Genomic DNA, 24,337 nt, shown 5'->3' with positions numbered 1-24,337 from the left:
TTGTTTATGAGGGCTACCTTTGCATCTTGGAAATGTTAATAAATCTGCATCTTACAAAGTTGAGGCATTACCTTTCAAAGGCTTATGCAATTTATAGAAGTCCTTTTAAACTCAAAGTATCCTATCCAAATCTTTTTAAGATGATTGCATTTCCTGCTTTTCCATTAGTATGCTTTCAGAAGGAATAAAGGAGAAGAGTTAACAAAATGTCTGTTGAAACTGAGACCAGGGAAGTATAGCAGAGCATTTAGAAAAACTGAAGCTAATCAGGCAAAGTCAACATGGTTCTCTGAAATGGAAATATTGTCTGATCAACTTATTTTGATGATAGTGCCAGTGAACAATGCTACAAAGGTGACAAGCTCATAACAGGTCATGAAGGAACTCTTTTCCTTCCTTTATACCTTTTTTAAAATTTCAGATGTATTCTGCTTCTGCTCGAGCCTGTTATCTATATTCTGGTGGTGGGTCTTCCTGGTCGATCGGCGATCTGGTCCTTTTCTGTCCCTAGGAGGGTTCCACGAGACTGTAAGCGATGCGTGCGGCATGGGGGTTAGGAAGCCTGGAGACGGGCTGCGAGCCCATTATCGACTCCATCGCCTGCCGGTTAGAGTGGGTGCAGAGTTGAGTGAGTGTTCTATCAGCCTCACTCTGCCTGCCGCTGGAGGAGGGTGTCTGCATCCAGCCATCTCTCTCCCGCTCTCACTCACTCCTCTTGAGTTCAAGTGATTTCTCTCTCTCCCTTGATGCCAGTGGAGGTTGGTGCTGGAGTAAGGTTTAATCGACGTGGTTTGCAGGTTGGACTCTAATTCACGTATGATGTGCTCCAGTTTCTGGTTGCTCCTGTTTCTTTGCTGCTATTTTTGGATGATTTTGAATCAGGACGGCCTGCAGATAATGAACACCAAGCTGAACTGAAATATGCCTTTTGATTTTGTGTTTTCTATTCTGTGTTGTCGCTCATTTTTTTGTCACTGTTTGCATGTGGAGGGTGGGGGGTAGGGTGCTGCGGTTTGATGTTTTTCTTTGAACGGGTTCCATGGCTCTTCTTTGTTTCGTGGCTGTCTGCGGGAAAGACAACCCTCAGGGTTGGATATTGCATACGTAGTTTGACGATAAATTTTCTTTGAATCCTTCGAAGGAGTAATGTGCTGTGTATCAAAGGAATCCATTTGCAATGGTGTTGCATCAAAGTCTGTGAAAAGTGAAAGCTCAGTGCTGCGGGAGGTAACATATGTGTGGACGGAGTTGTTTCACTGGTTAGCAAGATGTAACAAATGGCAAATGCTGCAGGGCATTATCATCTCCATCATGAGCACTAGCCTCCTCACCTTCAAGGAGATCTTTAATCAGCAATGCCTCAAGAAGGTGGCATCCATTATTAACCAGGACATGCCCTCTTCTCATTTCTACCCTCAGGGAGGAGGTGAAGAAGCCTGAATTCACATGCTCAAAATTTTAGGAACAGCTTCTTCCCTCTACCATCGGATTTCTGAACGTACCATGAACACCGCCTTATTTTTGCTCTCTGTTTGTACTACTTTTTAATACATATTTCTTATTGTAACTTACATGATTTTCTTTTACACATTGCACTGTAATCCTGCCACAAAACAAAGAAGTTCAAGTAATAACGTGATAATAAAGCTGATTCTGATTCTGATGCTGGTTTCAGTGTTAGGACCTCACAATTTGACAGGTTTCATGCAGTAAATAAGTTGCGTGAACTATGATTGCTAAGTTTGCTGATGGCACCAAGATAGGAAAGTAACTTTTCAAATTGACGTAAGGAAGATATGGATTATTTGACTGAGTGGGCAAAGGTCAGGCCAATGGTATGTATCTTGAGAAAATCTGAAATTGCCCATTCATTTGGAAAAGTGAAAAAGATGCACTTTATCTAAATTGCAGAGCTCTGGTATATAGGACTTGAATATTCTGGTGCTCAATTTGCAAATGACTAGTCTGCAACAAGTAATTAGGGAAACTAATAGAGAGTGTAATTTCTTTTAAGTGGAATTAAATATAAAATTGTCAAGCTTATGCTTCAGTTCTATCGGCTGTTGTTGCGATCACATCTTTGCTTATTGTATGACCTCCTTAGTCCCATCAAACTTAATTCATTGGAAACAGTTCAGAAAAGTGTTACTAAACTAATTATTTGAATAGAATGTTTTGCCTAATTGTGAAGGGCTGCAAAGCTAGACTTGCATCTATTGGAGATTGGAAGGAACTAATATCCTCAGGAGTTTATACAGAATGTTAAAGAGGATGTTTCCTCTTCTGAGAGAATCTGAAGCCACGGTCACTGTTTAAATCTGACTGACTTCATTTAGGAAATTTCTCTTTCTCTCTCAGTGGGTCATGACTCTTTGGAACTTCCTTCTTCAAAAGATGTTGGAAATAGAGTAGATGAATATTTTAAGGCAAATGTCTATAGCCACTTGATAAGCAAAAGAATTAAGGGCTACCAGAATTAATAGAAATGCAGAGTTGTGGTTACAGTCAGATCTGGCATGAGCTTATTGAAAGGCAAAGCAGGTTTGAGAGATTGGGCAGCCCTCTGTGTACTTAATTAATATGTTCAAATATGTTAAACAGTTTGTTAATGGAAGCCTCTTAACTCATTCCATCACAAACACTGAGAACGTTTGGAGGAGAAAATCAAAAAACTGCAGTTAGAAAGAACATTATAAACTTGGCAAATCTGAATACTTAACTTTAAAAAGCTATTTTTTGCATTCTGAAATTAACTATTAGGTTCTTGTGGAAGCTTTGTGTGAAAACGTTGTATGCTATTTGCTAACGTTATTATGAAAAAGTAAAAAAATGAAGAAATCTTAGATTTATTAAGGATCAAACATAAAAATCCATATTTTGTGGAAATGCCATCTACTTCATTTCCTTTAGATCATCCCTTACAAGTTTGGCAACAGTCAGAGGTAGTGGATAGGGCTTAGCTGACTGAAAAGATCTTTCAGTATTTTTTTGCAGACGGGGCATGGACATTAATGCCTCATTTGTGTTGTTGGGCCATCCGCTATTTAAAGTCTTGCTGTTAAGGATCTGGATACCTTATCAAGCAAGTTCCAGTTGCTAAATACTCATTGCTCCAGAGAGCACAGATGGTTGAAATTAGTTGGAAAAATCAAGGCCACAGTGTACATGAAACAAGCCATATCTCTGGTGCGAGACAAAGCACAGTCTTCTATCAGATATAGAAACATCTGCTGGTATTTTTTTAAAAACATACAATTGGTTTGTTTCAGTGCTTACCTCAAAAACTCTGTTGTCCTTATTATATTGAACCACATCCATGAAATTCCCAGCCAATGTCTCCAATAAATAAGCAGAATCCATTCCAGATTTTATTTCAAGTGGGTCACATAACCTGAAATGGTGATGGCCAATGGTTCGTTATTTTAAGAGAATAGTATGTTGAAAAGTGGAATAAGGTATAATTAAATTTAAATTAATTTAGTGTCACATGTTAAAGTGTTTAATATTTTGTATGCTAACAGTCTTTTTACCTTTCTATAGAGCACCTACCACTGCTCGTTAAAATATTTTACTGCACTGTCCCAACATGCACACTTACAAGAACAGTGTGAGTGTTAGCGCAACACCATTACAGCACAGGATGTCGGAGGTCGGAGTTCAATTCTGATTTCATCTGTAAGGAGTCTGTGGAACCTGTGAGTTTTCTCCGAGTGCTCCGGTAGCCTCCCACTGTCCAAAGATGTACCAGTTGGTGGGTTAATTGGTCATTGTATATTGTTCCATGATTAGTGGAGGGTTGAATAGGAGAAGGTGGGGAGTTGATAGGCCGGAAAGGCCTACTTCCCACTTTATCTCTAAATATAAATAAGTAAATAAACTTTCAATCACCCGCCAATAGAAGTCCTTTGGACTTAGAACCAAAGCAAACTTCCCGCCTATAAAAACATAAAGGAGAATACTTAGTACTCTTACTCCAATAGCTAGAAGAATAAGTTATGAGATTGGTTAAAGCTGGATTCTTACGCTTTAGAAAAATGCAACTGAGAAAAGACTCCATCAAACAACAAAGCAAATTGTAACTATTAATTCAACTTAAATTTGTATTTCAGGAAGAGATATACTTACAGGTATAATTACAAAAACCTATATTTACAACAATTAGCAGGAAGTTTCCTTTAGTGCCAAATTTGGTCAGTATAATTGTCCTTGAAGTGAGTAATGATACATCACTAATCTGAACTGCTGAAGTGCATGTGGTAAAAACACTTCAGAGTTGAAATGGAAGGAACAGCAGAACTTTGACCATAAGTTATGAAGGAAAATCAATACCATTCCAAAGCAATGTATACAAAATGCTAAAGGAGCTCAGCAGGTTATGCAGCATCAACAGAATGGAATAAACAGTTCATGTTTTAGGCCAAGCCCCTTCATCAGGACTGGAAAGGAAGGGGGCAGAAGCCAGAATGATAGCAGAAACCAGTTGAAAGGGAGGATGGGTGGGTGGGGGAGGGTTTGAAGTTAGAAGTTGGGAGGTGATAGGTGGAAAAGGTAAAGAGCTGAAGAAGAAAGAATCTGATATGAGAGAACAGTGGGCCATGGGAGAAATGGAAGGAGATGGGGGACCAAAGCGAGTTGATGGGCAATTGAGGAGAAGAGAAGAGATAAGAGAAGAGTCAGAATGGGGAATGGAAAAAGAGGGAAGGAAGGGGGATGAAATTACTGAAGTTGAAGAAATTGATATTCATGCCATCAGGTTGGATGCTACACAGATGGGAAATGTGGTGTTGCTCCTTCAGCTTCGTCGTGGCAGTAGATGAGGCCATAGACTGACATGTCAGAATGGAAATTAGAACATAGAATATTAGAATGTTTTTGGCAAGAACAGGCCATTCAGCCCAACAAAGCTTGTCAAATTCCTATTCACATAGTGTGTTGAAATAGCTATCGAGTTTAGACTTGAAAGTGCCTAAGGCAATACTCTCAACTATACAACTAGGTAGTTTGTTCCATGTGTCCACAACTTGCTGTGTAAAGAAATGCTTCCTAATGTTAGTGTGAAATCCCCCTTAACCAGTCTCCACCTATGGTCCATGTCCTTGAAGATAGATTAATTTTGAAGTAGCAGCTGGCATTCACCTTACTTACACCCTTCGTGATCTTGAACACTTCTATCATATCTCCTCTCATTCTACATCTACTTAGGCTAAAACGATTTAATTCTTTCAGTCTTCTTTCATAGCTCATACTCTGCAGATCTGGAATGAGTCTAGTTGCCCCTCTCTGAACACTTTCCAGTGCCTTCACATCCCTTACATAACAAGGACACTAATATTGTATATAGTACTCAAGGTGTGCCCTCACAAGTGCATTATACAGCCTATATACAATCACAGACCTCTTTGAGTACCCTTTGATATACGTTGTCTGGCCCTGGAGATTTATTAACTTTCAGCCTTCTCAGTTGAAGCAGGACCTCACTTTCTAAGATTTCTAAGTCACTGAAAACAACCTTATTGTTCTCTTCACTTACTGGCATATTACGAGTTAAGAGTATCTGCTATGTCCTTCTCTGCTTAAATTAGCACCCCACTATTATTCCTAATACACTCAACTTCCTTCCCGACTTTTCTTTTACCAGTGAAGTATTGGAAAAATCTCTTGGAGTCAATCTTAGTATCATCACCAATATCCTTCTCAACCTGCCTCTTGGCAATCTGATTATCCTCTTGACTCTAGATTCATAGTTTCATATGCCCTATGGTTAACATCATTACTATTTTTTCGGTATTCCTCATTTTGCTGTCTTTTCTTAATTTTTTTAAGTACATTGTGGAGGCCCGCACACAGGGGACTCAAACCACCATCGGGAGCTGCGGGTAGACACGCGGTAGCGCGTTTGGAACTACCCGCTCGGGGCGGACCTTCCGGGGATAGTCTGACGTCACGTCCGCCCCGTGGGTTGTAGAGGCCCATGGGAGGGGCGATTTAAGTGTGCGATTTTGAATCAGTAAAGGCATTCTGAGTTCAGTTCTCTCTGCCTCCGTGTGTTTCTTTAGTAACGCGTTTGCACGCGACTACATTGGTGACCCTGACGTTCCAGACGGCATCTGGGGCTGGCGACTCAGCGACCAGCCATGAGTTCGAGCAACTTGCACAGCGCGGTCTCTTTGAAGCTCCCGACTTTCTGAGCCACTCAGCCCCACGTTTGGTTCCAGCAGGTTGAGGCCCAGTTCAATATCAGAGACATTACAGCTGACGCCACACGGTACTACTACATGGTCAGCACGCTCGATCAGGAGACAGCAGGCCGGATCATCGACTTCCTACGCCAGCCACCAACGGAGGACAGGTACACTGAGCTTAAGGCTCTCCTGATCCATACCTTCGGACTCTCCTGCTGCGAACGGGCTGTGCGGCTCCTACACATGGACGGCCTGGGCGACCACACACCATCCGAGCTCGTGAATGATATGCTGGCGCTCATGGACGGCCATAAGCCCTGCCTTTTGTTTGAACAGTTGTTCCTCGAGCAAACGCCAGAGGACATTCAACTCCTCCTCGCGAGTGAGGATTTCAGCGACCCACGCAGGGTCGCGGCTAAAGCAGATGTCCTTTGGCAGAGCAAGCAATGTGGAGCAGCCTCCACTGGCCTAGCCACGATCGTGCGCCCCAAAGCCCAGGCCCCGCAACTGAAACCGTCGAGACCCATGGGGGAGAAAGGCGAAAGTTCAGAATAATGGTGTTTCTATTACCAAAGATGGGGCTCAGGCATGTGCGGCTGCCATCCACCATGTGCTTTTCTGGGAAACGCCGGGGCCAGCCGTCGCTAATGGCTATGACAGCTGGCCACCAAGACAGCCTCCTGTACCTCTGGGACCGACACTCCGGGCAGTGCTTCCTGGTAGACACTGGGGCCGAAGTCAGCGTACTCCCCCCTCCCGAACATGGACACTCGTAACGCGGTCCCAGGCCCCGAACTCACTGCTGCAAATGGCACCAGTGTTCGGATGTATGGCCTGCGAACTATCTCACTGTATTTCGGGTCCAGCCGTTTCACTTGGACTTTCACGTTGGCAGCGGTGACGTAGCCTCTACTAGGGGCAGATTTCCTGCGAGCCAACTGCCTCCTGGTCGACCTAAAAGGCCGGCGTTTGGTCCACGCTGAGATGATACAGACTTACAGCTCGGAGAAGCCAAGCTACCAGCCCTCCACCTGGGTTCCGTGACCCTCTCGGGTAACGAATTCGCCAGGGTGTTGGCGGAATTCCCCTCCATAGTCACCCCACAGTTCTCCACGGCCAACCCCAAGCACGGCGTGCAGCACCACATCCCCACGCAAGGACTGCCGCTGCACACCCGAGCTCGCAGGCTCCCACCCGACAAGCTCCACCTCTCCAAGGAGGAGTTCCATAAAATGGAAGAGATGGGAATCGTACGCCGCTGAGACAGCCCGTAGGCATCCCCGCTGCACATGGTGCCCAAGTCCGCAGGAGAATGGAGGCCCTGCGGAGACTACAGAAGGCTCAATGACACCACAACCGCTGACAGCTACCCGGTACCCCACATCCAGAACTTCACGGTGAACCTGCACGAAGCGACCATCTTCTCAAAAATCGACCCGGTCAGGGGATACCATCAGATCCCAGTGCACCCCGACAAAGTGCCCAAGACAGCCCTCATCACCCCGTTCAGCTTGTTCGAATTCCTAAGGATGCCTTTTGGTCTAAGAATGCAGCCCAAACTTTCCAAAGGCTCATGGACTCGGTGGGATGTGGCCTGGATATTGTTTTCATTTACTTGGACGATATCCTGGTGGCCAGCAGTTCGCACCAAAAGCACGTGGCACATTTGCGCCAGCTCTGCCAATGCCTGAGCGACCATGGACTGGCAATCAATCCGGCGAAGTGCCAGGTCGGGCTGACGGAGATCGACTTCTTCGGCCACAGAGTCAACCAATCTGGCGCAGCTCCCCTACCGGACAAGGTCCAGACCACCCACCAGTTCCCCAAGCCCAGCATGGTCAAGGGCCTGCAGGAGTTCGTAGGGATGGTCAACTTTTATCATCGGTTCGTACCAGCGGCACGCGTCATGAGACCCTTGTTCAGCCTGATGGCCGGCAAGGCCAAAGAGGTGGCACGGGACGCGGAGTCCACGGAGACGTTCGAGCAGGCCAAGGAGGCGCTGGCAAAGGCGGCCCTCCTAGTGCACCCGAGAGTCGATGTATCCAGGCACTCACAGTCGACGCTTCCAACACGGCAGTCGGTGGAGTCCTGGAGCAGCTCGTCGAGGACCAGAGGCGACCACTCACTTTCTTCAGCAGACACCTACGGCCACCAGAGGTGAAGTACAGCGCTTTCGACAGAGAGTTGCTGGCGCTCTAGCTGGCTGTCTGGCATTTCCGGTACTTCCTCAGGGGAAGGGAGTTCACCGTATATACAGACCACAAGCCCCTCACCTTCGCACTGGCCAAGGTATCAGACCCGGCAGCAGAGGCACCTGTCCTTTATTTCAGAATTCACCACGGACGTCCACCACATCGCAGGGAAGAACAACGTCGTTGCTGACACACTGTCTCACCCCTGCCTCCACTCAGTAGGCGTATTGTCTTCAGGAATAGACTGCGCAACACTAGCGGAAGCGCAACGGTCAGACACTGAGATCCCGGCTTACCGCACCACCGTTTGGGGCTCCAGTTGGAGGACGTCTCCATCGGCCCGGCAGCGGATCGACTCCTGTGCGACGTGTCTACCGGCAAACCCCGACCCTGGGTACCAGCAGCATGGAGGAGCTGGGTGTTCGACATGCTGCACGACCTGGCCCACCCGTCCATCCCGGCGTCCATCAAGCTGGTAGTGGACAGATTCGTCTGGCACGGTTTGTGCAAACAGGTCGGACACTGGGTCAGGACCTGCGTACACCGCCAGACTGCCAAACTCCAGCGGCACGCGAAGGCTCCCCTCCAGCAGTTCCAGCCAACGCACAGGAGGTTCCAACACATCCACGTGGACATCGTCGGCCCCCTGCCAGTCTCCCGGGGCACCAGGTATATCTTTACCATGGTAGACAGGTTCACCAGATGGCCAGAAACCGTACCGCTCGCAGACACGTCCACTGAGTCCTGCGCCAGGACACTCATTGCAAACTGGATCGCCAGGTTCGGCCTCCCAACGGACATCACCTCCGACAGAGGGGCGCAGTTCACGCCTGGTTTGTGGATAGCACTGGCGCAGCTCCTGGGCACCCAGCTGCATCACACCGCAGCGTACCATCCCCAGTCCAACAGTTTGGTAGAGTGATTCCACCAGCATCTCAAGTCGACCCTGATGGCGCGCCTCAGGGGCCCCAACTGGACAGATGAGCTTCCCTGGGTCCTACTGGGCATTCGCACAGCCCCCAAGGAGGACCTGGACACCTCGGCGGAATTGGTCTACGCCCCCCCCCACCGACGGTCCCAGGCAAGTTCGTACCAGAGGCCCGAGTTTCAGAAGAAACTCCAGCAGCCGTGCTAACGAGGCTGCAGGACAAGGTAGGGACCCTGGCACCGGTCCCGACCTCCAGGCATGGTCCCACGCCATCCTTCTCCCCTAAAGACCTCCGAGACTGTGAGTATGTTTTTATTCGCAGGGGCATGCACAGGTCACCTCTACAGCGGCCGTACGAGGGAACCTTCAAGGTGATCCAGCACAACGGAACCACGTGTGTCGTGGAGGTGGGTGGCCGGAAGAGACTTTTACAGTGGACCGCTTCAAACTGGCGCACCTGGACATTGAGCAATCAGTGAGGGTACCTGCACCATGCCAGCAAGGCCAGCCACCCAGGCAAGCCACACAGACTGGGGGCTCCACTCGCCTGATAGACGTTTCTGGGGGGGACGGGGGGGTGTGGCGGCCCACACACGCGGGACTCGAACCGTCATTGGGAGCCGCGGACAGACACGCGGTAGCAAGTTTGGAACTACCCGCTCGGGACGGACCTTCCGGGGACAGTCTGATGTCACGTCCGCCCCGCGGGTCACAGGGGCCCATGGGAGGGGAGACTTAACCGCGCGATTTTGAATCAGTAAAGGTATTCTGAATTCAGCTCTCTCTGCCTCCGTGTGTTTCTTTAGTAGCACGTTTGCACGCAGCTACAACATCTTTATTCATCTATGTAGTTGATCTATTGTTTTTATGGCTTCTCCTGACCTTGAGAATGAACATTTCTTGCACAGTGTGTATTACCTCTTTAAATCAACCCTATTATTCAACTGATTCAACGTCAAGCAGTTCTTTCCAGTTTACCTTCTGAAGTCCTTACCTTATCTGCAAAAACTTTGCCTTTCTGAAATTCAATTTAGTGGTTGAGGTTTTTACTATAATACTCTGCCAAAAAACTTCAAGACTAACAATGTTATGATCACTTGTCCTTAAAGGCTCAACAACTTCCATACTCAAAATTCTATCCTGATTGTTACAGAATATCAAATCTAGACAGGCCTCCCCTCTTGTTGGTGCATTAACACACTGGGTCAAAAAACTATCATTCAATTACTCAATGAGTTCACTTTCCTGTAAATCCATTAGTCACTGGGTTCTCCCACTCAATATTTGGGAAATTAAAGTTACCCATATCAAAAACGTCACCCTCAGCTTTTTTAATATTCTGATAGAATAGTTTATTAAAATCACTATCAGCATGAAGGGGTCTATAACACACACTCAGTATTATTCCTTTATCCTTATAGCTTTCAATTCTCACCCAGGTATCTTCACTAAGTCTCAATTCATCTACTATAAGCAGCCTCACATTTAAATTCTCTCTTGTGTACATGGCTACTCCTCCAGCTTTACAATCTTGCCTATCTTTCCTAAGTAAAGGATATCCTTTAATACTATAAACAAGAGGAATTCTGCAGATGCTGGAAATTCAAGCAACACACATCAAAGTTGCTGGTGAACGCAGCAGGCCAGGCAGCATCTCTAGGAAGAGGTACAGTCGACGTTTCAGGCTGAGATCCTTCGTCAGTCCTGACGAAGGGTCTCGCCCTGAAACGTCGACTGTACCTCTTCCTAGAGATGCTGCCTGGCCTGCTGCGTTCACCAGCAACTTTGATGTGTGTTCCTTTAATACTATATGCAATACCATCCTTTGAGGTCTGCCAGGTTTCAGTTATTGCCATTATATCATACCTGTAAGCACTTGGACATAATTCCAGCTCTATTATTTTATTCTTAATACATTGCATTTATACGGGCTATCCTTAGTCTATTACTGATGATTTTCATCCTTTTCTGACCCATTTTTGTATTTTTGAAGCCTGTAATCAGTTTACGTCCCAATATGTTATACGTCACTAAGGTGTCTAAACAGTTGAGCCTGGCCTGTTCTAAGTTCCCTTCCCTCGTTCCCTAGTTTAAACAGTCCTCAACTAAGTGATGCATACACCTGTCTTATACGTTAGTGCCCCTCCAGTACAGGTTCCATGTGCTCCAAAAGGCACCCCATTGTTCCATAAACCTACGCCCCTCTAAGCTACACCATGATTTGAGGCACACATTAAATCTTCTAATCTCCTCCATCTTACCTGGATTGGCATGTAGCACAGGCAGAACTTGTGAGAAGTCCACCTTCACAAACAAGAGAGAATCTGCAGAGGCTGGAAATCCAAGCAGCACACACAAAATGATGGGTTTCTCCAGCATTTTGTGTGCGTGTGTTGAGAAGACCACCTTGTCAGTTCTATCCCTAGGCTTCTCACCTAACTCTTTCAAATTTGTCTTGCAGAAATAACAGCCTCCCCACTCCTATGTTATTTGTTCCAGTGTGAACAGTGACTACTGGATCCACCCCAGCTCTGGCCAGGAACTTATCTACTTGTGCAGGGACATCTCCTACTTATGCTCCTGGTAGGCAACACACTGTGTGAGACACATTGTTAGTCCACACCTGATTCTCAACCCCCCTCCCCCCGGGTAATTGTTAGTCCACACCTAATTCTCAACCCCTACTATCACTATTTCCTTTTTATGGGGTTTAAGTTCAGGATTAGAGAGGGTCCTGTGGGTTCCCCTGTCCTGCCTACCACCTCATACATTTCATGGTCATCATCGAGCATCACTAGATTTTCAGAAAGGTTGGAAGTTTCCAGCTCTGGGTTTGATGCCCCCGGACAGTGGGCACCTCTTATCCTGCATTCCTTCCCACAGTCACCCACCTGACTCGTTCTTCCTGGTCTGGAGTCACAACCCATGGCTCTCTTGAGGTACACACTATCTCCCTAAAAGACATCTGGCACACAACTGCCAATACTCTACAACATTGCAGGTCAGCTACCTTCTCAAGTTCAGCCACCTTGTTCCTAGTGTGCTGGATGAACTGACATTTCTTGCATATGAACTGTCCAAGGGAGAAATATTCCGTGAATCTGAACATAAGGCAAGACTGCCACTGCAGCAGCTGCATATCATACTTTTAGGGGGGGAAGAACCACTGAAGATTAAGTGATTATACTTACCTAAATTCTTAAAAGTTAACTACAATTTATACTACTACTCCTAATTTGTTCCAAATGCACCATATAGCACCATGCTTTGACCTTCTCCAGACTTTCTAGATTTGCATTCCCTGATCGATTCTCTTTCTCCACCAGTAAACTATACTGCAAAGTGACTCTTCGTCCCACCTTGTCAGGACAACAACTTCACTACTATCTAATTATCAGCTTGCTTTTTCATTCAAAACATGCCATGCACCTCTATTACCACTGGCACGAGCCAACTGCTTATGCAAAAGTGAAAAAAAAACAGCTGCCCAAAACAAGGGTTAGGCTGGAAAAAAATTCCTTTGTGGCTCCTGTAAGGTGACCAAACACAAGTGATATAAGCAGCCCAATGGGTGGCCACTGGGAAAATCCTTCCTTTTGTGGCGGACAGAATGAAGATTATTGACAAAGCTGTCCCCAAGTCTTCATAAAGTTTCACCAAGGAGATCACTCCAGGAGCTCCAGATACAGTAGTTGACCCTGACAGACCCACAGTCCTTCTCACCTGGCAGGACTGTTTAGGGTCTTAAATGGTGAGAAGGAAGGTTTAGTGGCCGGTGTAGTACATAACCCACTTGTTGGGATAAGTGCCAGGAGGGACATCAGTGAGGAGGGACGAGTGGACAAGGAAGTCACATAGCGAATAATTCCTATGGAAAGTGGAGAGTGGGTGGAGGGGAGGGATAGATGTGTTCAGTGGTGAGATGCCGTTGAAGGTGGTGGAAGTTATGGAAAATGATGTGCTAGAGACGGAGGCTCGTTGGGTGGTAGTGAAGGAGAAAAGGACCTCCATCACTGTTATGCCAGTAGCAAGATACAGTTAAGATGAATGTTTGGGAAATGAAGGAGATGTGGGTGAATACATCATTAATGATAGAGGAAGGGAAATCCTATTCTGTAAAGGAGGAGGACACCTCAGACAGTCTGGGATGGAAAACCACATTGGGAGACTTATCCTTCTCAGCCCCATTTTCCTGCCTTCTCCCCGTAACCCTTTGACACCCCGACTTATCAAGAACCATTCAATCTCTGCTTCAAATATATCCAATGACTTGGCCTCCACAGCCATCTGTGCAATGAATTCCACAGATTAACTACCATCTGGCTAAAGAAATTCCTTCTCATCTCTGTTCAAATGGGACTTCCCTTTGTTCTGAGGATCTGCCCTCTGGTCCTAGATATCTGCACTATGGGAAAAATCCTCTCCACATCCAGTCTTTCGAGCCTTTTCAATATTCAATAGGTTTCAATGAGATGCGCCCTCATTCTTCTGAACACCACTGAGTACAGGCTTAGATCCGTCAAACGCTGCTCATACGTTAACCCTTTCATTCCCAGAATCAGTCTTGCAAACCTCTTCTAGATGCACTCCAATGCCAGCACATCTTTTCTAAGGTAAAAGAATCCTTAGGGGCAAGTGATAACAATATGGCTGAAGTCACCCTGTAATTTGAGAAGCAGACACTAAAGTCAGATGTATCAGTATTACAGTGTAGTGAAGGAAGTTACAGAGGCACGAGAGAGGAGCTGGCCAGAATTGATTGGAAAAGAACACTGACAGGGATGACGGCAGAGCAGCAATGGCTGGAATTTCTGTAAACAATTGGGAAGGCACAGGATATATACATCCCAAAGAGGAAGAAGTCTTTTAAGGGCAAGATGACACAACCATGGCTAACAAGGGAAGTCAAGCCCACATGAAGGCCAGTGAGGGGGCATATTATAGAGCAAAACTTAGTGGGATGTTTGAGGATTGGGTAACTTTTTAATACCATCAGAAGGCAACTAAAAAAGTGAGGAAGAAGATAAAGATGGAATATGAAAGTAACCTAGCCAATAATATTAAAGAGGATACCAGAAATTTCTTTAAAAGAGGCAAAAGTGGGCCAGTGGACTACAATGCTGGAGAGGGAGTATTGGGGGCAATGAAATGGTGGAAGAACTGAAAAAGTATTTTGCATGAGTCTTCACTGTGGAAGACACTAGCAGTGTGGTTGAAGTTCCAGATGTCAGGGGTCATGAAGTTGGTGAGGTTACATTTACTAGGGAGAAGGTTCCTGGGAAGATGAAAGGTCTGAAGGTAGATAAGTCACCTGGACCAGATGGTGTACACCCTAGGATTCTGAAAGAGCTGGCTGAAGACATCATGGAGGCATTCGTAATGATCTTTCAAAAATCACTGGATTCTGGAGTGGTTTTGCAAGACTGGAATATTGCAAATGTCACTCTACTCTTCAAGACGGGAGAGAGGCAGAAGAAAGGAAATTATAAGCCAGTTAGTCTGACCTCAGTGGTTGGGAAGATGTGAGAGTCGATTGTTAAGAGAGTGGTTACAGGTTAAGTAGAGACAGATGATAAAATAGGCCATAGTCAGGATGGTTTCCTCAAGGGAAATTCTTGCCTGAGAAATATGATGAATGTTTCAAAGAAATACTAAGCAGGATAGAGAAAGGAGAATCAGTTAATCTTGTGTACTTGGATTTGCAGAAGTCCTTTGACAATGTGCCAAACACGAGGCTGCTTAGCAAGTTATAAGTCCATTCTATTACAGGAAAGATTCTATCATGGATAAAGAAGTGACAGGAGGCAAAGAGTGGGAATAAAGTGGGCCTTTTCTGGTTGGCTGCCGGTGACTAATGATGTCTACAGGGGTCTGTGCTGGAACCGATTCTTTTTACGTTATACTTCAATGATTGGGATGATGGAATTGCTGGCTTTGTTGCAAAGGTTGCAGATGATATGAAGATTAGTGGAGGGGCAGGCAGTTTTGAGAAAATAGAGAGGCTACAGAAGGACTTAGGCAGATTAGGAAAATGGGCAAAGAAGTGGCAGATGGAATACAGTGTCGGGAAGTGTATGGTCATACATTTTGGTAGAAGAAATGAAAGGGTTAACTATTTTCTAAATGGAGAGAAGTAGAAAACTCTGAAGTGGAAAGGGATTTGGGAGTCCTTATGCAGGACTCCCTAAAGGTTAATTTGTAAGTTGTGACTGCGTTGTTAGCATTCATTTCGAGAGCACTAGAACATAAAAGCAAGGATGTAACATTGAGAATTTATAAAGCACTGTTGAGGCCTCACTTGGAGAATTGTGAGCAGTTTTGGGCATCTTGTCTTATCTTAGAAAGGCTGTGCTTGAAACTGGAGAGTTTTCAAAGGAAGTTCATGAAAACAATTCCAGGATTGAGTGGCTTGTCATGTGAAGAGTGTTTAATGGCTCTGGGCCTCTATTCATTAGAATTCAGAAGAGTGAGGGGTGACGTAATTGAAACCAATCAAATGCCTTGATAGTGTGTATATGGAGAGGATATTTCCTATGGTGGGAGAGTTTAAGACCAGACGATACAGCCTCAAAACAGAGGGGTGTCTTTTAAAACAGGGATGAGGAGGAATTACTTCAGTCAAAGAGTGATGAATCTGTGGAAGCCATTGCCACAGGAAGCTATGGAGGCCAAATCTTCATGTATATTTAAAGAAAAGGTTGACATATGCTTGATTGGTCAGGGCTTGAAGGGATATGAGTGGAATGCAGGAGATTGGGGCAGAGAGGGAAAGTGGATACGCCATGATAAAGGGATGGAGCGGACTTAATTGGCCAAGTGGCCTAATTCTGCTCCTGTACCTTATGGTCTTGTAAGTGGCCCAAAACTGCTCACAATACTTCAAGTGTGGTCGGACCAATGCCTTATAAAGCTTCAGTATTACATTCTTGGTTTTATATTCCATTCCTCTCAAAATGAATGCTAACATAGCATTTGTCTTCCTCACCACTGATTCAACCTGCAAGTTAACCGCTAGAGAATTCTGCACAAGTTCTTCCAAGTCCTTTTGCATTGCTGATTTTTGATTTTTTTCTCCCCAAATGTACAGTCATGCAAGCTGTGAGTGTCAGTAGTTCTATAGACGATATCAGAAGATATTTTGTCTCCAGAGATGGAAGCAGAGATTGAGAAAGGGGAGAGCACTGTCAGAGATGGACCAAGGAAACTTGAGGGCAGGGTGGAAGTTAGAGGCAAAGCTGGTGAGCAAGGTGGAAGTCAGGATGAACTATGCAGTTTCTTGAGCATTTCTGAAGCTGCATTCATCCACAAAATTTTACAGTACTTTTCTCACTCCTGGAATAAAAAAAAACACACTGGAAAAGATGTTAATCCTCCTGCCAGTCAGTGCTGAGCACTTGCTCGAGACTGCCTTGATGTTGGGAGTGGCACAGGGTTGACACGCAGGGGTTTTCAAGTGGGCAACCTCCTTCCCAGATGTTTCATCAATCAGCCCACTACATCTTTGGAGAGCTCGACGATGACTTCAGGCACCCCAGAGTAAGCTCCCGTTGTGCCTTCCCTCCCTCTTGATGTTATCTTGGAGCCCAGTCTTTTCACTTGATCCAAAGCCAGTGACTACTTCTCTCTGCCGCCTTTGATGTAGCTCTGATGGCTTTCCCTAGAGTCTAATCATGGATCCCTAGCTCCAGCAGCAATTTGATGGTGGATGTGGCTATAAATCCCCTACAATCCAAACTTTAGTTTCCAGCCCCACTGCTGAGCTTCATCTGCAAGATCTGCATACTGTAGCCTCTTGTGCTCATATGCTTCAGCCACAGAATCCTCCCATGAGACTGTGTGTTCCACAACGTAGACAAACTATAATGAACTGGATCACAGAACCAAGTCTGGCCTAAGGTTGGTGGAAAGGTGAGTTGTTTATTGACACCCACCAGCATTTTCCAGTCACAGGCCATGTTCATCTGTCCTCCTTCTGGCTTAGGAGGAAGATTAGTTGGTCTTTTCCCTCCTTCTCGAACGAAAGCTGCTGGTGTCAGAACGTTAGTCATAGTGTAGACTTTATAGATGGTTGAAAGGCTCTGGAAAGATAGGAAGTGAATCACCACACAGAACAACTAGCTACTTGTTAGCCAATGCCTGGAAGCTAATTTGGGTTTTCTGCTGCTTCGTTTTCATGGGTGGTGGATGAGACAATATGCAATTGACTTGATTATATTATATATGAAGGAACGAACACATTGAAGATGGATGAAGATATTTGGCCTCAGATACTTGCCTGAGAATTTTCAGTAGTAGTAACCTGGGGCTGAGAAAATTTGACAACCAACAATGATAATAATCTTCCTTTGTACAAAGTATAATGTATGCATGACAAATGCATTCCTCTTGACTCTTTCGTAGAAGCATAGTCACTTGTTTAATTCCCCTCAAGTGTTTGCCTAACTCATGTCTTTTATTATTCAACACTATTCCCAGCAAGTCTGTCACACTTTTAGTGAAATGTCTTTGCCATTTTGTAATTAGTTTGGCAACTTCAGTATTCACTGAGTTTAGTCACCTTTTCCTTTTGGTATTTCATTGACTGGATTGCATCAGGGTTCATTTATGATGACACATACATACGCATGGTATTTTAACCAAACAATCCATACTATGAAGCAAAAATATGAACTGATTTAGAACTATTTTGGATAAAGAGAGGATAATTTACACTCATTCAAAGTGTGTTATAAATAGATCAACACGTCTGCAGTGAGGAGATGTTATCCAAACAAAAGTTCTGTAGGTTAATCAATTACCATTAAAATAGTAGAATCAGGACCAGGATCAGGTTTATTATCAACAGCATATGTCATGAAATTTGTTAATTTTACAGCAGTGGTACAACGCAATACATGATAACATAGAAAAGAAAATAATAAATAGGTCAATTACAGTAAGTATAAATGTATATTAAATAGATTTAAATAGTTCAAACACATAAGTAGTATATATTAAAAAAAGTGAAGTAGTGCTCATGGGTTCAATGTCCATTTAGTAATCATCTGGCAGAGGGGAAGAAGCTGTCTGTGAGATGCTGAGTGTGTGCCCTAAGGCTTCTGTACCTTCTTCCTGATGGTAACAATGAGAAGAGAGCATATCCTGGGTGATGGGCATCCTTAATAATGGACACCAGCTTTCTGAGGCACTGCTCCTTGAAGATGTTTTGGATACTATGGAAGCTAGTACCCAGGACAGAGCTGACTGATTTCACAACTTTCTGTAGCTTCTTTTGGTCCTGTGCAGTAGCCACCCCCCACCCCCATACCAGACAGTGATGCAACCTGTCAGAATGTTCTCCATGGTACATCTATAGAAGTTTTTAGGTGTTTTAGGTGACAAATCAAATCTCCTCAAACTCCTAATGAAATATAGCCACTGTCTTGCTTTCTTTATTGCTGCATCGATATACTGGGACCAGGTTAGATCCTCAGTGATCTTGACACCCAAGAACTAGAAATTGTTTACTCTCTCCACTTTTAATCCACAAGGAGGAGATATTATCACCAATCCACACAGATTGTAGGATTCTGGTTAGGAAATCGAGTATCCAATTGCAGAGGGAGGTACAGAGGCCCAAGTTCTGTAGCTTATCAATTAAGACTGTGGGAATGATGGTGTTAAACACTGAGCTATAGTCAACAAACAACATCCTGACATAGGTGCTTGTATTGTCCAAGTGATCTATGGCCATGTGAAGAGCCATTGAGATTGCATCTGCCATAGACCTATTGTGGCGATAGGCAAATTATAGTGGGTCCAGGTCCTCGCTGAGGCAGGAGTTCGTTCTGGCCAAGACCAACTTCTTCACTGCATTTCACTGCAACAAGCATTTCTTCACTGTAGATGTGAGTACTACCGGGTGATAGTCATTAAGGCAGCTCACACTACTCTTCTTAGGCACTGGTATAATTGATGGCTATTTGAAGCAGGTGGGAACTTCCAGCCATAGGAGTGAGAGGTTGAAAATGTCTTTGAATACTCCCACCATTGGTTGGCACAAGTTTTCAGAGCTTTACCAGGTACTCCATCGGGGCCTGCCTCCTTGCGAGGGTTCACCCTCCTTAAAGGCAGGCTAACATCGGCCTCTGAGACGGAGATCACAGGGGTCACTGGGTGCAGCAATGACATTCACAACTGTAGTTATGTTCTCCCTTTCAAAGTGGGCATAGAAGGTGTGGAGCTCATCTGGTAGTGAAGCATCACTGGCATTCATCCTATTGGGTTTCATTTTGTAGGAAGTAAAGTCCTGCAAGCACTGCTAGAGTTGACATACCTCCGATGTCACCTCTAACTTTGTTTGGAGTTGTTTCTTGACTCTTGAAATAGCCCTCCGTAAGTTATACCTGGTTTTCTTGTACAGACCTGGGTCATCAAACTTAAATGCCGCAGATCTAACCCTCAGCAGACGAAGAACCTCCTGGTTCATCCATGGCTGTTGGTTTGGGAATGTACAGTATGTTTTCGTAGGCACACACTCATTCACACAGGTTTTAATGAAGTCAGTAACAACTGTGACATAAACATCCAGATTTGAAGATGAATCCCTGAATACAGTCCTGTCCACCGACTTAAAGCGCTCCTGTGTTTCCCTTGTCCATCCCTTCTTGGTTCTCACTACTGGTGCTGTTGACCTCAGTCTCTGCCTATACTCAGGGAGCAGAATTACGGTGAAGTGATCAGACTTTCCAAAGTGTGGGTGTGGAATAGCACAGTAAGCACGCTTGATCGTAGTGTAACAATGGTCCAGTGTGTTGTTTCCTCCAGTACTACAAGTGATTTGTCAATGGTAATTATTTAGTGTCTTTCTCAAGCTGGCCTTGTTAACTTTCCCAAAGTGATGCTGAAGGTGCCAGGGTGTGCTGTTTCATGTGTGTTGATCCCATTGCTCAGATCATCCAGAACCTGTTTGACAGCCTGAGGTGGAATCTACACTGCTACCAAAATGATCGCTGAAAGCTCCCACGGCAGGTAAAATGGATGGCACTTAATTGAGGGATATTCCAGGTTTGGCGAGCAGAATTGGGACAACACTGATACATTTGTGCACCAAGAAGAGTTGATCATGAGGCATACACCTCCATCTCTGCTTTTGAGAGACTCAACAGACTTATCTCGATGGTGTATAGTGAACCCGTCAATCTGAATTACTGCATCCGGTAGGGAAGGGGTTAACAAGGATTCCATGAAACAAAGGATGCGAGCAGTCCTAATGCCCCTCTGACACAACACCCTAGCTCTGAGATCTTCAATTTAATTTACAAGAGATTGTACGTTTGATGTTTTCTTAAGTGCACCTGTATCCTTGACAAGCAGGCATTTTTCCTACGAGGAGTGAGAAAGAGGTATGGCCACAATCAGCATTGTTTCCATTGGCTTTAATCAGTGATAGATTATTCAATTGCATTAAGACATCTTTATTCACTGTATAGACCTTGGAAGTAGCCGTGATTCTTGGCTGTATCAGGCTGAAACAGGAATGTTTGATCATATCCATCGAGCTGTACTGCATGAGGTCACCATCTTCAAGGAAGACCTGAGTTAGACTAACATATTCAGCTTGAGGGGAATTGTAGCAATCTGTAAAGACGCCTGGCTAAACTTGTCATGATTGGGAGATTAATGTAGCAAGGCAAAGGTCGAAGTAGAGGCCAAAGTGCTTCACTTGCCCATTCTCCTCCTCCCTTATCATAGATGCTGCCTGGCCTGCTGAGTTTGCCCAGCATTTAGACAGGCTAGATGCAGGAAGATCGTTCCCGATGTTGGGGAAGTCCAGAACGAGGGGTCACAGTTTGAGGATAAAGGGGAAGCCTTTTAGGACCGAGATTAGGAAAAACTTCTTCGCACAGAGAGTGGTGAACCTGTGGAATTCTCTGCCACAGGAAACAGTTGAGGCCAGTTCATTGGCTATATTTAAGAGGGAGTTAGATATGGCCCTTGTGGCTACGGGGATCAGGGGGTATGGAGAGAAGGCAGGTACAGGGTCCTGAGTTGGATGATCAGCCATGATCATACTGAATTGCGGTGCAGGCTCGAAGGGCCGAATGGCCTACTCCTGCACCTATTTTCTATGTTTCTATGTTTCTATTTTGTGTGTGTCGCTTTGCATATCCAGCATCTGCAGATGTTCACATGTTTCAGTCAGAAGGAAGTTGGTGAAATAGTAGGGTGAAAAAGTAATGACAATAAATGACAATGGGAGTAGGAAAGAATCACATAGGTTTAAATAGGAAAGGATGTAAAATTCTGAGAATATTGGGGGTACTTGTGACTCCAGCTGCAAACATTCTGTAATGAATAATACCACTTGATCTATGGGCTTATAACACAGATGCTTCTCTGTGCTTCCAGTTCACTGTTCCTCTGTTGGTATCTTCTGCAGAAGATGAGGAAGTCCACTGTTAACTGTACGCATTGTGTTTGGACGATTTTCCTGAGTTGTGTGTTGTAGTGTGAATTGTGTGGGGGTTCAGTGAATCATGCAACTTTAGTCCAGATTTTTACCAGTTAAAAATTAATCATGGGATTATAGTGCACTGAGTAATGATTATGGGTGATACACATTTGGTCAAATAAGAAATTTGAACCCCCTTCCCACTCTCGACTTATTGAAATTCTTGTAGATTTGCATGGAAGTTCTTGAGAAATGATCGTTTGCTGGCACACACAAGTGTCTGACCCTACAACCTTCTGAAAGTTCATCTGGAGGACTTCTGATCCATTGCTATATGAACACATTGCTTCACTTCTCCACATCCAGGCTCTGTTGAGCAGTGGAGAAGCTTAAGCCCCACACTTGTTTTGTGCTACCCTGTTTGTAAAGCACCTCAGATCAGAATGAGTTTGGGAATACCTGCCACAAGTTCCTTTATAAGGCACAGGATGGGTTTACTTAAAGTGGTTCACTTTAAGTGGTGTTAGAAACTCAGGCTATCGGCTTCTCACTGAGCCTGCTGCAGCTCAGAGCTACAGATACCACTGGCTCCAAAAAGCAATCATATACTGTACATTGCCTGGCAGCATGAAGGTGGTGTACTGCCTGTAACAAAAGCAGACTGAAATGGGAGATTTAGACTCCCTTAAACTTATCAGAATAGACATAGTAAAGAGCAATATATTCAAATCAGTTATCAATTTGATGGTAATAAAATCTTTCACAAGTCATGTCCATGATGTGATTGAATTTTATAATAAGCACGAGAATGTGAAAAGAGTTGGTAGTGGTTGCAGAACTCGGACCACTTTCGTCAAAGCCTAACACACAGCCCGGTAAATGCTCTGATACCAGAGCATATTATCATCACTTAATTAAGTATTTGTATATAATATTACATTAGTTAGATTCAATTTATCAAGCGGAGACAAAGTATTCCATGCCTCCATACCAGCCTCTCTAATTACCTATTACTCATGGTGTCCAAATTAATTTCTTTACACACAACACACATAAAAGTTGCTGGTGGACACAGCAGGCCAGGCAGCATCTCTAGGAAGAGGTGCAGTCGACGTTTCAGGCCGAGACCCTTCGTCAGGACCTCTTCCTAGAGATGCTGCCTGGCCTGCTGCGTTCACCAGCAACTTTTATGTGTGTTGCTTGAATTTCCAGCATCTGCAGAATTCCTGTTGTTTGCGTTTTTAAATTCTTTACACACATCTTGTTTTTAGACAGTCAGTGCAGTTGGCCACACAGTAACCCCAAAGCATTATTCTACCCAGTGCCAGTTATAGTTCCTGAAAAGGAAATGATACTTTTACAGCATCTAAAAACATACAGTAAAATAACTTCCACTCAGCTCCTGTTCTAAATTATAGAACAGCAGCTCAGAGCCTGATCTATTATAAATTCCAAATAAAGCCTTCCTTGCTAAGACAGGTCTGAAGTTTGCCTTTCCCACTGATAATGACAAACTTGGTTTTCTAAATTCCACTCAAAGTTTCACACACACATTAACTGGAGAAAATGGGGGTTCCTTTTGTGAAATGTATTATATAAACAAATGAAATAATGCTTCTTTTCTGTGAAGAATATCCTGGATTAATGCTTCCATTAATATTGATGGATTGAACAGAGTTAAAAAAGGAAACCATAGGTTCATGAATCAGAGTTGGGGAATAGTTATGGCAGGCAGGATAGCTATAAAAGTAGGGCATTTCAGGGAGAATGGACCAATGTGGAATGGCTATTAGAGAAAATGGGAGACACCAATGCAACTGCGTGGCCGAGGGAAGGCAATAAAATAGAAAAAAACGAGTTTTCAAAAACTGAGCAAGAATTTGAAATCGAAACCATTCACAGTTAACAAAGGAAGTCAGGGATAAGTTAAATGAAAAAGCATCAAGGGTTCATGGTAGACCAAAGGACTATGACATTTTCAGGAGCAAGTAGCAACAGACTACAGAGCTCACATGAAAGGAACAAAGCTGATATTGGAAGAACATTCACAAGTAATGTCAAAACAAACATTAGCTATTTCTACGGATATATGAAAAGGAAAAGCATGTGGAATCTCCAGGGAATGAGGCTGGGCAACTAATATCAGAAAACTGGGAACTGGCAGATTAGGTTCAACTATTTTTTCTTGGAATCACAAAATGTTCGCAGGCAGATGCAGTAAGTATTTAGGAGGGCAAAAGTCATTATGGCCTTTGTGGCAAGGGGTTGGAATTTAAAATTAGGGAACTGTTGTTCCAGCTGTACTGGTTATTTGCGAAGCTAAACTGGAGTAATGTACATAGTTTTGCTCCTGTACACTAAGGATGTGGCTGCATTAGAGACAGCTTAAAAGACTAATTCTTAGGATGTGAAGACTGTCCTGTCAAGCGCTTTGGTCTGTGTTCTTTCCAGTTGAATAACATGAGGGCTGACCTTATTGAAACATATAAGATTCTGAGGAACATGACAGGGTACATGTTAGGATGTTTTCACTGGAGAGAGATTCTCAAGCAAGAAGATATAATTACAAATTAAAGGATGATCATATAAAACTAAAGTACAC

General features: G+C 44.4%; 1 protein-coding gene across 1 annotated transcript in view; it reads right to left on the bottom strand.

Annotated features, from left to right (window-relative positions):
* Window positions 1-24,337, bottom strand: part of prss59 (serine protease 59, putative) — a 70,139-nt gene that overhangs the window by 23,168 nt on the left and 22,634 nt on the right. The window contains exons 6-7 of the mRNA XM_063047297.1: window positions 3,272-3,391; window positions 1,503-1,516 (exon numbers count right to left, since the gene is read on the bottom strand). Coding sequence (XP_062903367.1) covers window positions 1,503-1,516; window positions 3,272-3,391 — 134 coding nt within the window. The remainder of the gene's footprint in view (window positions 1-1,502; window positions 1,517-3,271; window positions 3,392-24,337) is intronic.

Source organism: Mobula hypostoma, chromosome 4 (assembly GCF_963921235.1).
Source record: "Mobula hypostoma chromosome 4, sMobHyp1.1, whole genome shotgun sequence".
In the NCBI taxonomy this organism is placed as follows: domain Eukaryota; kingdom Metazoa; phylum Chordata; class Chondrichthyes; order Myliobatiformes; family Myliobatidae; genus Mobula; species Mobula hypostoma.
This window is presented reverse-complemented; position numbering and strand designations above follow the sequence as displayed.